This window comes from Symsagittifera roscoffensis, chromosome 2 (assembly GCF_963678635.1).
Source record: "Symsagittifera roscoffensis chromosome 2, txSymRosc1.1, whole genome shotgun sequence".
NCBI classification, from domain to species: Eukaryota; Metazoa; Xenacoelomorpha; order Acoela; family Convolutidae; genus Symsagittifera; species Symsagittifera roscoffensis.
In genome coordinates, this window is record NC_087063.1 from 15810013 (window position 1) to 15826036 (window position 16024).

Consider the following 16024-nt stretch of genomic DNA (forward strand, 5'->3'; position numbering starts at 1 on the left):
TAATTTCGTCTCATTGTGTCATGCTTTTTGTTCCGTATCACTAGTTGTGGGAAGCTTCGTCTCTGCTTTGAAATATGTTTTAAAGCAAGGTTTAAAATCAGTGAATTGGTGAATATAGATAGAAAAGTTCTGATGCTTTTTCTAACATAAATTTGCAGCATTATTGTAACGTAGAAAATTTTTTTTGTTCAAAGAATTCAAAAACGGTCAATGTGTTTATAAGGTGAATGCAAAAATGTAACAGTTTCAGATACTAACTGATGCCAGTGTCGCGTGAACACAGTACGGCATCTGCCGCCTCATCCCATAGTGGAACTGGAGCAAGAACTACTCTGAGGATGGGGGCAGGTATGTAGATATTCAAGTCAGCCTTTATGAAACAATTGCACGAATCTAATATTTATCCCAGCCGTCTATATTTCTTCAATAAAAATTGCAAACCACGTTTCGCTATTTTTTAAAATCTACGTATAGCTTCGAAGTGGGCAAATAAATTGTAATAGAGGTAGTTGAAAAATTTCAATATTAACAAGGGCAGCTCCGACTGCAGTAATTATTAGAATTAAAAAGGCCCATGGGGTGGCAGCAACTTAGACGGAAAGCAAAGTAGGCGTCACTAATAAAACGGAACTTAGAAAAAACGGAATAATTGCTTAAAACAAATTTTCACATTCGAAAAGAGTACATAGTCTCATTGCATATAAAGCTATTTATTATAAATGAATTACTAAACGTTAATCCGAATATTATGAAACATTTTTGCAAATGCATAATTTATACAATTGGCATGTCAAAAAATGATTTACATTTGAGAAGCTCGAACTACAGTTAATTGTAGTCAGCGAAAATTAATTGTAGCCAGGAAGGATTTTTCCGACAAGTTTGAGAACAATATAATGACGTCAAATCCCATGATTTTAGTTTTGCATGGACGTTCAAGTTCGTTTTTTGGGCCACGTCTAATTTGCTTGTCTACTTTCCTAGACCGCGGCCCCAGGTTAGACAAAAATAGCCGAGATATGATTTTAAAAAGTCTTCTAATTTTGACCGCTTTTGGTTAAATTCGGAAACAAAGGTAACATGCGAATCAGGCGATTCAGAAATAACGGTGAGCAATTGTGACGGAAGCAGAAAAAAAACGAAATTAGAAGAAAATTTTTTCTTGCAGAACTGGCATTCTAGGCGTCACTGCTAAGAAATTAGGAAAAGGCCTGCAAAATTTTTTTTAAGTATCAAGTTTCACACACAAATACAACAAGAGCATATTATGACAATGTCTATCCAAAAAATTATGTAAGCGAACCGGGGTGGATCTAGGGTTTTCTCGAAGGGGGTTTTCAAAAAATTTCGAAAATTGATTTTCTGAGCTCTCCCAAATCACTACTAAGACCCCATTTTGTTCAAATTTTCTGCGCCCTAGTCAAGTTTTTGAAATAAGAGGCCAACAAAGGCGCTTTTAGGCTTTTTTTGGAAAATTTTGACCAGAAAAATCGCTTTCTTCGTCGCGCACTCCATCAAAATTAGTATATATTGGCGCCTTTAGAAAAATTTTGGGGTCAGTCAGCCAAAAATGAATATCTTAAAGTAGTACAAAGGGGGCCCTTTGGGTCGGCGGGGGTCGAATCCCTGAGAGAGGGGGCGTCGTCCCTAAATCCGCTGGTGTAAACGAACATAAAACGCCGAATCAGAGTATTACTGGAGAGTTTTGAAATCAACTGCACACAATTGACTCGCGGGCTTTTTTTAAACCAAATTCGGCGAATAATGCCTACATTGCTAGAATAATTGTCCAAAGGGATAATATTTTTGGGTGTTTTGGAATTTTTGGCCGAATTCTTTGTTTTTTTTAGTAGCCCGTTGCTAATTTTCAGATACTCCGTTGGTAAATCTGCTTCTGAGAAATCAATTGTAGCGTACCCATAAATGGCACGCTATTGATAGCCATGAAATAAGTGCTATATTAGAAATTGATGTCATAAATTATTAATGTTAAAATCCCAAGCATGCAGTTGAACAAGTTAGTGTTTATTAAAAGTAAATAGTGAGTTATTAGTTGGGACATATTATTGAATATCGAGCTAGCTGAAAGTAATAAAGTTTACTAACAAAAGTTAAATTCAAACAGCTGAGAAAGTGATAGAGATAGAATCCATGCTGTCGGGGCCCATGCGTCCGTATTGAGATACTGCTAAATCAACTCCAGTTAATAACATGCAATAACATCTAGAAACCATGCGGTTTAATTAATAAAAGCAGTGCATTACATGGCGATAGTTCGCGAACGACAGTACAGTGACAATCTCCACTCATCCAGCTAGACGAAATCCAGCTAGACGACATCTTGAGGGCGAGCTGAAACAGTAGATCAAGCGCAGCAACTGTGTCAAATCAGAAATGTGAACTTACTAATGAGTGTTTTGTGATTCTGTCAATTGAGGAAACTACATTCAAGTGAAGTAACTGGAAAACTCGAGAACTTTCGTCTCTACAAACTTGTAGGTCAAACTATTAAGACTCTTGTGCTATATATTAGTGAGAAGTATTAAATTGGTGTGCGCTCAAATCAAAAAACATTGAAATCAATCATGATCATTGGAAATCATTGAAAATTGGAGGAGCGTAAATGCAGTAGATTGAAGCTTAAAGACGGAAAACTCTAAAATCGAAATCAGCATTAGCATTGAATTAGCCTTACTAACAATTTTAACCGCGCTGTGCTAAAATATCAGCTTTTTCGTGATTAAACCAACCCAGTTCGTTCATATAAATTTTATAAATTGTTCAAACCTAACTGAAAACAGACTGAAAATCATAAAACTGTAAATGGCGCACGCTCAAATCTCAGTTAACCCGTACGGAGGGACGGATACCGAAGATTTTTCACAATTCGAACAACTCTTCAACGGATTCATCGGAGTCGCAGGCGTATTACCGGCTCAACAAGCGAATTTTCTACAACTCCACTTGCGTGATAATGCACTTCGTTTCTACCAGACATTACCAGATGCGACTAGAGCAAACGTAGTCGACAGCTTAACAGCGTTGCGCGATCATTTCAGTAATCCGCAACTCCAAGAAGTCCATGTCTTGAAATTGGAACAGCAAAAATGCGACTTAAAGAAGGATACGCCAGAAAACTTCTTGGTGACCTTACAGAAAAAAGCGCAAAAAGCGTACCCAACGCCAGAAATACCAATTCCTGACCCAATTGATGCAGCAGCTGTCAATGCCGCATTAGAAGCAGCACGACATGCCAGAGAAACTGCACATCGTCAAGAACGGTTGGACGCAGTAAGGGATCATCGAGACGCACAAATTCGAAGACTGTTTGTAAAAGCTATGCCTGGATGGCTTCGTGCAAAGCTCATGGAACAGCCTGCGGGTAACACGGTACAAGACCTTTGTATTTATGCAAGGAGACAGCTGGTCATCCGAGATATGTGCAGAAAAGAAGATTATCCAGAGGATGGATTTAACGAAATAAGTGAGACTGTGTCTGATAATCTTATCAGCGCCTTATCGAAGCTTACTGCGACGCAAGAAGCTATGGAGAAGCAAGTGAACGAAATTCGAACTCAAATGAACGATAGAGATCGTCAAGAAGCATCGACATCCGCACAGCGATCAACAAATCAGCAAACGCAACAACAACAACAAGAACAGCAGCATCAGCAGAATCGTTTCCCAAATAATAATAGTGGTTTCCAACGAGGATTTCGTGGAGGAGGTAGAGGTTACCAGCCGAGACAACCCTACTCCGGACAATACACGAACGAATACTCACCCAGAAATCATTATAGCAGAGGGAATAATAACTTTAGAGGTCAGTACCTTTATCAAAACAACTTCAGATCCGGATACCAAGGAAGAGGAGGAAACTTCCGAAGTCCTTACCCATTCCCCCCTGGGAATCAGCAGCAATGGCCTAGGAGACCATCGAATTACCAGAATCAGAATTACCAGAATCAGAATTACCAGAATCAGAATTACCAGAATCAGAACTACCAGAACCAGTACCCACAATCGAACCACTTCCAACAGCAGTCAGTCAACCAACAGCAAGCAACAAACGTTGACATTCAAGCCCCAAACGGCCCGTATATGCCCGTAATTCGATCAACCCCTGTGCTCTGCGATACATGTGGTTACCCTAACCATACCGCCAGTCAATGTTATATGAGACCAAAACCTCAAGGAAGGGGACAATCCTTCCCATTCCAAAATCAGTCAAAAAACTAATAGCGCCACCGAGTCAAGAGTCAGAACGAAAAACCGAAATAAACGATACCAAGCAAAAAACACCTAACGCTAAACCGAAAAGACGCCGAAAAAACATAAAAACCTCAAAACGTTCACGATTGAATAAATTGGGGAAAAATGAAGCCGAAAATAGTAATTCCAATAAAAAGCTATCATATGCATTTCCACACGAAATACTTGATTTATATGCTGTTATACCGGAAAGCGACAAAACACTTTCTTATGTCAAACTTCAATTCGCACCCAAAACCTTTAGGCGCGCCCTGGTCGATACAGGAGCGTGTGCAAATGTTATATCACAGACAAATTTCAACGACCTTAAAACGGATAAATTCTTATATCAAGAAATAGTGACACAAAAGTCGAAATTGAAACGAGTACGAATGGCCGGAGGTCAACTTGTACCAATAGAGATCGAAGCAACAATATGTTTCAAAATTGCAGCAAAAACGTTCACGGAAATTTTCCTTGTGTTACCAACAGCGAATTCAATGATACTAGGAAACTGTTTTTATAAAAAACACGACGTACAAATTTGTCCGAAATATGATCTTTTGAAATTTCCCGATGTAACAATTCAAATAAATGAAATCAAAACCCCAAGTTCTAAACGACATAAAAAACAAGCGCTCCGAGTACCAGTAATCCTTTCAAAGAAATACGTTATTCCGCCGCAGAAAACGGTGCTTTTAGAGTGTTTTACCGAGATCGACATTAAAAATACTATCGGAACAGTTGTACCAGTCCCCGAATTTGAAGACGAATCCAATATTGCGCTAATGTCATCAATCAGTGAGACTACAGATGATAGCAAACTGTATATTTCAGCACTTAATGTAACCGATCATGTAATAACTTTGCCGAACAAGAGCACAATCGCAAATTTTTCGATCTTAACATCAACAGACATGAAAAATATCATCCCGATTGACCCACAAACGTTGGCTTTAGCAAAAATGACCAACCCGGAAAATGTGAAACATGAAATCAATCAGCTCATTCAAGTGAATAAATCAAATGACGTGAAACCTATCAAACCAAAGCCAGAGTATGAAAAATTTTGGTTCCCGACACCGGAAACGTGTGAAAACCCTAACATTCTTACCCCAATTCAACGGGAGATCTATGACCAGATCCTCCATTTTAAGAATCTTGAACTTTGTGAACCGAAATCAAGTGACCATGATAGATTGACATTTCTAGATCAATTCAATTGGGAAAATTCCGTGTTGACAAATGAGCAAAGGTCACAAGTGGAACATTTACTTGTTAAATACTCGGATATATTTGCCAAACATCGATTTGATGTCGGATACAACTCGGAATTGCAAATCAAACTAACACCGGAACACCAACGACATCTGTACACACAAGGTCCGCCTACGCCAATCCACCTACGAAAAGAATTAACAATTGAACTTGCACTTATGCATTACTTTGGCCTTATAACGACATTATCACAATCAAAGTACAGTAGCCCATTGTTTGCTCACCGAAAGCCATCAGGAAAACTCCGCATGCTTATTGATCTAAGAAGAATAAACCATTCGCTCAAGAATGATTATTTAAACACGAACTTTCCAATCTCAAATATGACAGATGCCTCAAATCATTTTGCCGGAAAGAACTTGTTTACAAAACTTGATTGCTCACAAGCATACCATTGTGTACAAATGGCAGATGACATTTCGGTTCAATTGTTGGCATTTAACTTTTCATCACGAACTTATGCATACAAATGCCTAGCGCAAGGTCTAAATAAGTCAGTAACGGGTTTCAGTTCATTCATTCGGCACTACTTAGATCCATGCCTAGCAGGGGATATGTGTACACAGTTCATGGATGATATAGGAAGTGCAGTGCACACGTTTGATGAACTAATTCCGAACTTGTTAAAAATCTTTGAATGTATTCGAAAATCAGGACTCAAATTGTCCCCAAGTAAATGTGAAATAGGTACGCAAAAAATGAAATTTCTAGGAAACATCGTAACACCAGCAGGAGTCTCACCAGAAGAGACCAAAATCCAAAAATTTCTACGTAATATCAGAATGCCACAAACAGCGAAGCAAGTTAAGAGACTAATCGGCTTTGTACAGTTCTTTAGGAACTATATGCCTAGCCTTGGTGATAAATTGCTACCGTTTTACAAGCTACTAAAGCAAGATGTTGAATTTCGAATTTTAGATGAACATCGCAAAGGTCTCGAAGTTCTTAAACACGATCTTTTGCAAGCAACAACCATAACGTTAAGACTACCAAAACCTGACTTACAATATGTGATCCTTTGTGACGCGAGTTGCCATGGAACAGGATTCGTCCTCATGGTCGAAGATTATGTAAATACAGAAAATAAAGCCAAAACAAAGACGTATGCACCTGTTTCTTTTGGATCACGACTTTTTAACGAACCACAGCTCAAATTCTCGATTTACTATAAAGAATTCCTAGCCTTATATTTTGCCCTAGATCATTTTGCACATTTCATATGGGGCGCCTCAAAACCCGTTATAGTTTTGACAGACAACAGAAGTCTAACGTCATTTTTTCAATCGAAATCAATACCACCATCAGTTTGGAACTTCCTAGATCGAGTTTTAGCATTTAATATTGTCATAGCACATATACCAGGCAAAGCAAATCATGCAGCCAACTTTTTATCACGCATGCAGACTGACCCGAATGCATCTCTTTCCCTACGCTTAACAGATAAAATACCGGTCCGCGAAATACATATTGATTCAACGGCAAAACTACCGGATGCATCACTCAATTCGATAGAGATAAAAGAGGCATTCTCCGACCAAGTAGTAATGACCAATGAAATACGCCAACAATTAGAGTCGCTGGGTCTTCTTGAGACTTACATGCTAAAACAAAATAAAATCGAAAATTCTGACGAACTGGAGGCGCAAGCGTTTGTACGATTAGTCGGACCAACAATATCAGCAATTGATTACCCAGACCCTGCAGACTTATTTTCGGATTTGAGTGACAGAAGCGAACCACTGGATCTCAAACTTGAGCAAGAAAAAGACCCTGATATTCAGGAGGTCAAGAACTGGATAACCGAAAACAAGATACGAGATCTGAAGTATGCTAGTAGCCGACGGAAAAAATATGCTAAACAAATCAACCGACTCGAACTCAAAGACGCAATTCTTTATAGAAAATTTTTCAATGACACTGGACAAGTTAAGTACCTGCAATACTGTCTACCGAAGCACCTGTGGCAAGAAGTTGTGTATCGCCTACACAATTCGCCTAGTGGTGGACATATTGGCATGGGAAGAACATTGGAGGAATTTAGAAAACGATTCTACTTTCCAGGATTCACAGAATTTTTCGTGAACATAATAAGGAATTGTCTTACTTGCTTACAATTGAAAAAATCTTCGAGCAGGTACCAAACACCGCCGTTGCAACCGATATCTTCATTGCAGTCATTTCCAGGAGAAATGATGCAAATTGATATCGTAGGACCATTCCAGTCACCAGTGTATAAATTTGTCCTAACGGGAATCGACGTGTTCTCTAAATACCTTTTCGCAATGCCACTTACGAATGTGTCAGCCGATACGGTTGCAAGAGAACTGACCAAAATCTTCTTTACTCATAGTTACGTACCGAAACGAATTCTAGCAGACCTCGGAACAACGTTCACGTCGAAATTGATGCACGAACTTGCATCGCTGTTGGAAATCCAAGTGAGCCATGCTACCTTAAAGCATCCACAGACAATTGGACTTGTTGAAAAATCCCATGGAGCACTCAAAAGGATCCTTAAACTCAATACAAACGAACAATGGTCTGATTGGCATAAGTACGTTCCATTAGCAACATTTATTCATAATACATCGTACTATTCATCAATTGGATGTAGCCCTAGTGCAATCTTCCATGGACGAGACCCAATCAAACCTTTAGATCTTCGATTTTCAACCAAAGCACTAGAAGCAATCTCAGTCGAATCAGATTTTGTAACCGCTCTGCAGGATGCAATGTTAGAGAAGTTCAAAGAGACTAAACAAAATATAATTGATGCATACCAATGCTATCGTGGATATTACGACCAAAAAGCATTAGCACAACCACTCAATCTTCACGCATTCTGTTTACTTCTTAACCCGAAACTGACAACTCAATCCGAATTCGGAAGCCATTCCAAACAAGTCTGGATACCACTTTATCGAGTCGAAAAAGTACTGACAAATTCGAATTATCTTATAAGAAAAGTTGGAACTATTTATACACAATGTGTTCACCGAATTCGATTGAAACCAATCGTGCCTCAGCAAGCACCAGATGATTTGGAGAATCTTGACCCGACCACGTTTATGACAGACCCCTCGCTGGGAAAGTATCGAGGCGAACCGGAACTTTTTGACGAATGCATACCACAATTACTCGAAGATTTTCATAACCCTACAACGGAGGAGCCGTCGCAGATTCAAGGTCCATCAAGTGTACAGCTATCCGTGCCACTAGGAGCAGCACCAGGTCCTGTAGTACCACCACCACCACCACCACCGCCGCCACCAGTTGTTCCTGCGCCACACCCAGTGGTAGCACCAGCGATACCCATCGTGGCACCACCACCTGCAGACGAAGCTAACGAGCAGATCGATAATGAAGATCCACACCGCGATATCCAGTTTCCAGACCCGGATGCACAGCCAAACAATGATGATACGCTCAATCTTGATTTGCTCTTCCAAGAACAGGAGCCTATACAAACAGAAAACCAGAGACCTCAACGACAGGCCGCGTTTGAAGCACGTGACAGAATTCACGCCCAACAAGTACAATTTAATAAACGTGTCCAGTAACGTGAAATCACACCACCACCGTTAATAGTACGACGATACGGAATGCGAACGCTCGGAGGACATGAAAAGGCACCAACCACATTTACGTCACGACATAACGCAGCGGCGCGAAAAAAGTCGATCCAAGAACAAGCCGCTATCGCAAACGAAAACTTAAGTTTAAATCGCGAAGAAAAAGGAAACGTGATAAAAAATAGTGTGAAGCGTGCGAAGCAGTCATTATTAGGACACCGACGTAGCGAAAACCGTAATGACCAAACAGAGGATGGACAAGGACCATCTACTCTAAATTCAATCGAAACACCGACGAACATTGTCATCGGAAGTGGTGATATCCTCAGATTCCCTGGCGCAATTGCACACTGCGTATCGAGTGATTTCGTAATGGGCAAAGGATTAGCAAAACAGATCGTAACGGCCTACCCCGAAATAAAACCATCACTTTCCTCTATCGAAAACCCTCAAATAGGATCCTCGATCGGATATTTTGAGCCATCTAGCGACAGATACATCTACAATTTAGTCACGAAAAAACTGTATTTCGAAACACCCTCATATTATCATCTATCAGTGAGCCTATGTCAATTGCGAAGGCAACTTAATCGTCACGGAATTAAGCAAGTAGCATTACCGAAACTTGGATGCGGACTTGACGGACGGAATTTTGAACGCGTTTATCGGATGATATTGGACGTTTTTCTGTTTACGAACATTACAGTCTACCTGTACGTGTAATATTAAACCTAACCTGTCTATTACGCTGCCCCCACAAATGATGAGACAGACAGTTCGAACGACTTCAGGAAGAAAACGACACAGCCATGATGAAAATGATGAACATGATTAGTCGTCTCTTCTTGAATTCTAGAACAAAAATGTAAAATGTCATTTTGTGTATACGGTCAAGCGATCATGTTACAGCACATTGGATGACACCATCTCCATGGCATCACTCCAAAAACCACCACTCAAACAGTTCATTGAAGAGTTATAATAAATGAAAAAAGCGTTTTACTGCGAAAATTATGGAAAATTCTCAAAATATCTTGAATTGATGCGCAAAAAACTTAACAAAATACCTGAGCAGCCCGTATACACTCTCCCCGTTCACTTGGGTGGTTACTGGGACAGCAGCAACATTCACCGAGATAAAAAGACGGAAAAAACTAGATAAAAACGCTAAAAAAATGAAAATTTGAGAAAAAGTGACTGAATAAAATAGTCGTAAAGTCCTTAAAAATAAAATCAGACACGCTTACTGGGGCCTTACGCTCACACTGCACAGCGACCAAACGGACATTGCGAAAATGAGTGCAGGAAAGCGAATTTTGACAACACCTAATGCCCAGAATATCGGAAAAACCGAAAAAAACACGAAAATCCCCGACTTTGAAAATCGATAACTTCCGAAAAAATAACTTTAGGCCGAAAAACTCTTCAACAACGGTAGGTTATCGACCCTTCCCCGTCGATCTAGCATGGTTAGAACAAAACTGAGAAAGAAAAATTTTTTTTTCCGCTCCCATGCATATGACCATATTTTGAAAAAATATCCGCAAAAAAACACACATGCTGACTATCGTAGACCAAGCCTAACAGTCTGAGATCGCGTACGGGAGCTCTAGAAACCCTCACGAAGCAATTAGAGCAACATAAAGACTAAATTATACACAAATAAAATGAAAATGGCAGTTTGAATCTGATATGCGAAAATTTACGGGAATGAGTTTTTACTCAGAGTCCTCTGCGGACCCATAGTCGACCAACGGGCCACCACGGAGCCTTTTACGAGCCTTGGGCTCAATCTCGCCGCCCACTTTGGACGCGTTAAACTTGCCAGCCGAACTAAACGAGATATATGGAAAAAAAATTTGAACGAAAAAAGACGATAATCACGCAAAACGAAAACGCTAAAGACCATTAACGCACCTGTTTTCGGGCACATCGATTAGGGGCTCAGTATGGTAAGGAGCGCCAATTCTCTTACATGACGCTTGCAAGAAAATGCACCCTCTCGAACCAGCGACTTCATCGCTGCAGGCGTACCGGAACCAAGCACCGTCATCTTCATATTTCCAATACACCATGATGTCTACTTCGAGAAAGACGGCGGCACCAAGGAACTATAAAAACGATTCACTACTAAAAAGGAGCAAAATGAAGGAACCAATGCCCAATTAACGAACACATGAAGTATATATACCCAGTGATCGCCTACAGCCAGTTCATTGTTCATGTAGTAGGTGATCTCGAATATGTTCGGGACATATCCGATTCGGGCCTCGCAAATATCACGGAAATCCGACTGCAACATTCGTCTCCCAATCAGCTTACGGATTGGCCGACACTTATCCTTTGCTGATGAATTTTCTGAAACATGAATATCAAGAAAAAATTTCGAAACAAAATTACATTTTCCGAAAAACAATGTGTTGAAACTATGATATTACTTGATTTTGTCCCCACTATCGCGTAAAACAATGAGGAGAACACACAGCGGCTGGCGCCCTCCGCATTAAGGGACGATTCGGGGCCGTTCGGGATGCCAGGGACGAACATCACAGTCGGCAGCCCGTCCATTTTGTTGCCACGGAACTTATAGCCAAGTTCCTCGCACAGGCTTCTTTTGCGTTCTGTGCCAAATGCCCTACACTTAACGTTCCCGGCTGAATAGTACTTGATAAAGCATTCGTGACAATTACGCAGAAATCTAAATCCAAGAATTCAAATTTGAAAAAAAAAAAAATCGGAAGGAGAACATTGTTTTTCGCGATACTAACTCTTTCACACCAGCCGCCATCCCACCTAGATGCATTGGCACGAAAAGACCCTTTTTCCTCGCACATGTAACCAAGGTTTCAATATCCTTCACGTGCTCGGGCTTCGACCAATGTAATCGGTGAAGGGCACGTGCGATATCCTCCGGAGTCGCCAACTCTAAGCTCGTCTTACGGTCCACTACTCTCCCATCATCATCTAGTCGAAGGGATCGACTAACTGACCGCAAATACTCCATTTCCTGGCCAGTGTATTTCGTTAGCGCATTGCGATCATTATTTAAGAAAAATTGCAAAGCCTCCAACTGTAATGATTCCATTGTTCAATTAATCTGAAGAACAATTTTGTTGATTAGATTGAGCATTTTGTAAATTTTGATCTAAATGGCACATCGTCAAACGAAGCACCAGTTCGCACTTCATCAAATTCAGCCATTTACCAAGGAGTGTCACTAGTTTTAACCGGTGGCACCTGAAGGTACCTTTGGAAAAAACTAGAAACTTTTCTTACAGTAGTTACTAATCATTTGAGAAAAGTCACCTATAGCCGTAAAAGCCATCAGATGCCCTCTCAAACGAATAACCGGTCAACTCAAGCACAACACCCTGTGGTTCCTGAGAAGGAGCCCTGCGGATGTTCTACTCAAGTATACGACCGATCACGAAAATCGAATTTTAATTTGAAATGAACGAGTCAACATGAAATCATGAAATGACGAATGATGTATACTTACCAAAACAGAAGAAAAGTTATCTAAAGCAAAAAACCTAGGTTGAACGCACACCAATATATATATTAGAGTTCGGAAGTTTAAAATTCGAAAAGGAAGCAAAGAAGTAAATTAAACTAAACTAAAACAAAAACAACCTGCCTATACGGCTAATTCTATTGAGAGTTCACGTAACTCAGTTTTATTTTGTTTCTACTTCACCGCCGGCGAAAGAGCACACACCCGACAACAACAAGCAGCACCCAGGCTACGAAGACGGCCACACACACAAGCCAGGGCCCAGCAGCCTCACTCTCCGCCAAGGGAGGGCACACAGCAGAACGCTGGGACCACAAAGGCCCAGCGGCAGAAACAACGTAACTGCCATTACGGCAACAAAACACAGAAGTGTTGCCATAAGCAACAACAAAGCACATTTTTCAACAACTGAAAAAATCTCTTAGTTAACATTCAGACCAACTCAAGTACATTTTACCTGTTGACACTCAATTTAAAAGAGTTTAAAGCTAAAACAAACAGAAAGCAGTTATTCACTTATTGTCTACTTATACAAACTTACACATGCATGACTTGAATTTTGACACTTGTACCATTCTTAACCCTCTAACACCTGCTCCACAGCGGACATCACTTCGGCCGGTACGCGCGAACTTAGGGATGTTATCAACGTATTGTTGAGATCGGCGAAGAACAACGTCACGTGTGGAACTCCGTATGACGTCAAGGATGCATAAAACACCCAATCGTCCAAATACCTAGCCAACACATTTGCCAACCTAACTTCTAAATCCCATATCTTGTCCATAATCAAATCTTCAACGGCCTCAGACACATTTTTTGGAAGACCGTCCACCCAAAAATCAATTATGAACTGGACACGAAGTTCTAGAGCCAATTGGAGCTGCATTTTTATTTTCAGTCAAAGTGGCGATGTTAAGTTCAATCAAACTGGCGATATTCAAATATAAAGTTCAAGATATATTTACAAACAACCAAACAAATAAACCCGATAAACCATTGTTAGAGTAAATGTCACCGAAAACCATATTTCTACCAATTTGGAACGATCACCAAACATCCTGTTCATTTGGTACAATTTGGCACAAAGTAAATGCCACGACACCCACCAAATGGATTCGACAAACGAATTATATTTTGACAAGTTTGACCTGATGACAACCGAACAAAATATAAGCCTTCAGAAATTACCATTTTAAACAACTTCATGAATAGCGAAGAATTTCAAAATCTGGTGCACTCAATTCAGAATTCAGAATTATTGTCGGAAATTCCCTACAACATTGATCTAATCGGTTTTGGCGAACCCCATCTGAATTACTCAGGTGAAGTTCACTCAGTGTACTCTTGTGAAGATCATTTAATCCTGATTATCATTGCCTACTCAGTGGGTGATTCGCGTATGATAGTTACTTGCCGATTCAATACGATCTCAGAATTCGAAAACATCAGCTTTGAATTACAGACAAACGCCTTCCTGGGACTCCAAAACACCAACTACTCAATAGTTTATGAAACATCATCCTAGCTGTAAGTCTACGTCAATAGTCATGATCGAAGCCACCACCCTCATTGTTCTTGTATTTCTTGCCAACACATCTTATGCGAGCGAATATGAAGATGCTTTGAAGACGGGAATAATTTTTCATAAAGATAGTCAGATCTTACTAGCCGAAAAGTTTATCAACGCAGAATTCCTAGTTCCATTCCCAAGTTACAATTTCACGATCCAAGATAATGTAACGCAACTTCTTTCCATCTTGTCAACGAAATGGAAATCCAAATCAACAGATTGTAAACTCAGTTTCGCGAAGACATTCAACGCCAGTGTTGATTCTTTCAATGTCGACTGGATGCTCCGAAAGCTCCAGGTTGAAATACAACTAGCACAAAAAGAAGTTTCGACTATCAAAGTTGAGACCTCCCATTTCCTATTCAACGAAAATGACGAAGATCAATCACGAAAAAGACGAGGAATAATGTCAAAACTAGCCGCCATCGCAGGAATCGGACTTTTCGGACCAGGAATCTTCATGGACGATTCATCAAGTTGCGGACTATTGGGAATCTTTGGCACTTGTCAAGACAACAGCCGCGCCAATGCACAGAACATCAAGGAACTACATGAGTTCACTACTCGACTGACAGACCACGTAGTCGAATTTGAAGAACAGGTCAATGAAAAATTCTTTCTGGTTGCTGACAAACTCGCGGAAGTTAATGCCATCCAGCAGGAAATGATCCAAAATCAGCAGGAAAATTGGAAAGTGACAGCACAACTTCGAAATCTTGCGCGATTGTGATCAGTACCTGTTCTCGAATCAACAATTGAATTTCAATTTTGATACTGCAGCCTCTCTCCTCTCTCTTCTGTACTCAGATGTCAAGAGTTAAAGGGCAGCGCTGTACGCTTTTAAGACGAACATTATGAATGCCATCCCTACGCTTTTAGACAAGAGACTCACGATGTCATTGGTCCCCAGAGACTCTCTGATAGCAATCCTGAATTCAGTTTACGACAGCCAAAAAGACGCAACGGACAGACTGACTCTAGCCATCCCAACAACCGAGCTTCACTCGTACTATGACGCAAAACTGCTTCGAGATGTTGTAACAGTTGATGAAGGCCTGCTAATGACACTAGCGATACCGATGTCGTCCAGTCTAACTGTCTTTTCGGTTTATCGAGCTCATTTAATCCCGATGCCACAGCCGGGACAGAAGGATGCAATCAGATGGAAGACCGAGGGAGACTACTTCGCAGTCTCTGAGAACGGAATGGAAACCTCAGTGCTCACACGAGAGCAGTATGAGAAATGCCTCGGTTCATCAAGGTATAGGATCTGTCATCAAACCATGCAGACACAGATGAGCAGATCCTCTTGTCTATCTAACTTATTCTGGCCAAACCCTGTAGCAGCCTTGACGGTCTGTGAGACGGAAAAAGTCATTCTGCCTACGCCGGAACGAGCCACGAATTTGGGATACGGTATCTGGCTAATCACATCAGCCTCTTCGTCATTCTCTTTGTGGGAGTACAACCTGCATGAGGTTCATACTCCATCCCGCAGAGAGCATTCAGGATGCAACATTTGCATCATTACTTTGGATTGCAGGACGCAATTAACAACTAGAAATATCAAGATCAGACCAGATCTGGAAAGTTGTGACAAAATTCCAGCAAGACGAATCAATGTCACACTGTCTGATCCATTGGAACACCTACTCTCTACAATTCCGGAAATTAATGAGTTACCATACTTTGAATCAAAACGGACGCCGGAATTAGACTTTTGGAACAAGTGAAAATAAAACTTATCGACAGCCCAATAGTCACGAACATGGAACAATTGGACGAGATTTCAAAACCAATCGCCGACGGAATGAAACTTTTGAAACCAACCTTAAC

General features: G+C 40.6%; 1 protein-coding gene across 1 annotated transcript in view; it reads left to right on the forward strand.

The window, feature by feature from the left end:
• The window catches only part of LOC134839017 (dynactin subunit 6-like), a 275517-nt gene that overhangs the window by 256626 nt on the left and 2867 nt on the right, over nucleotides 1-16024 (forward strand). Inside the window, exon 2 of the mRNA XM_063854407.1 lies at nucleotides 243-348. Within this exon, the coding sequence (XP_063710477.1) occupies nucleotides 261-348 (88 nt within the window). The 5' untranslated portion in view covers nucleotides 243-260. The remainder of the gene's footprint in view (nucleotides 1-242; nucleotides 349-16024) is intronic.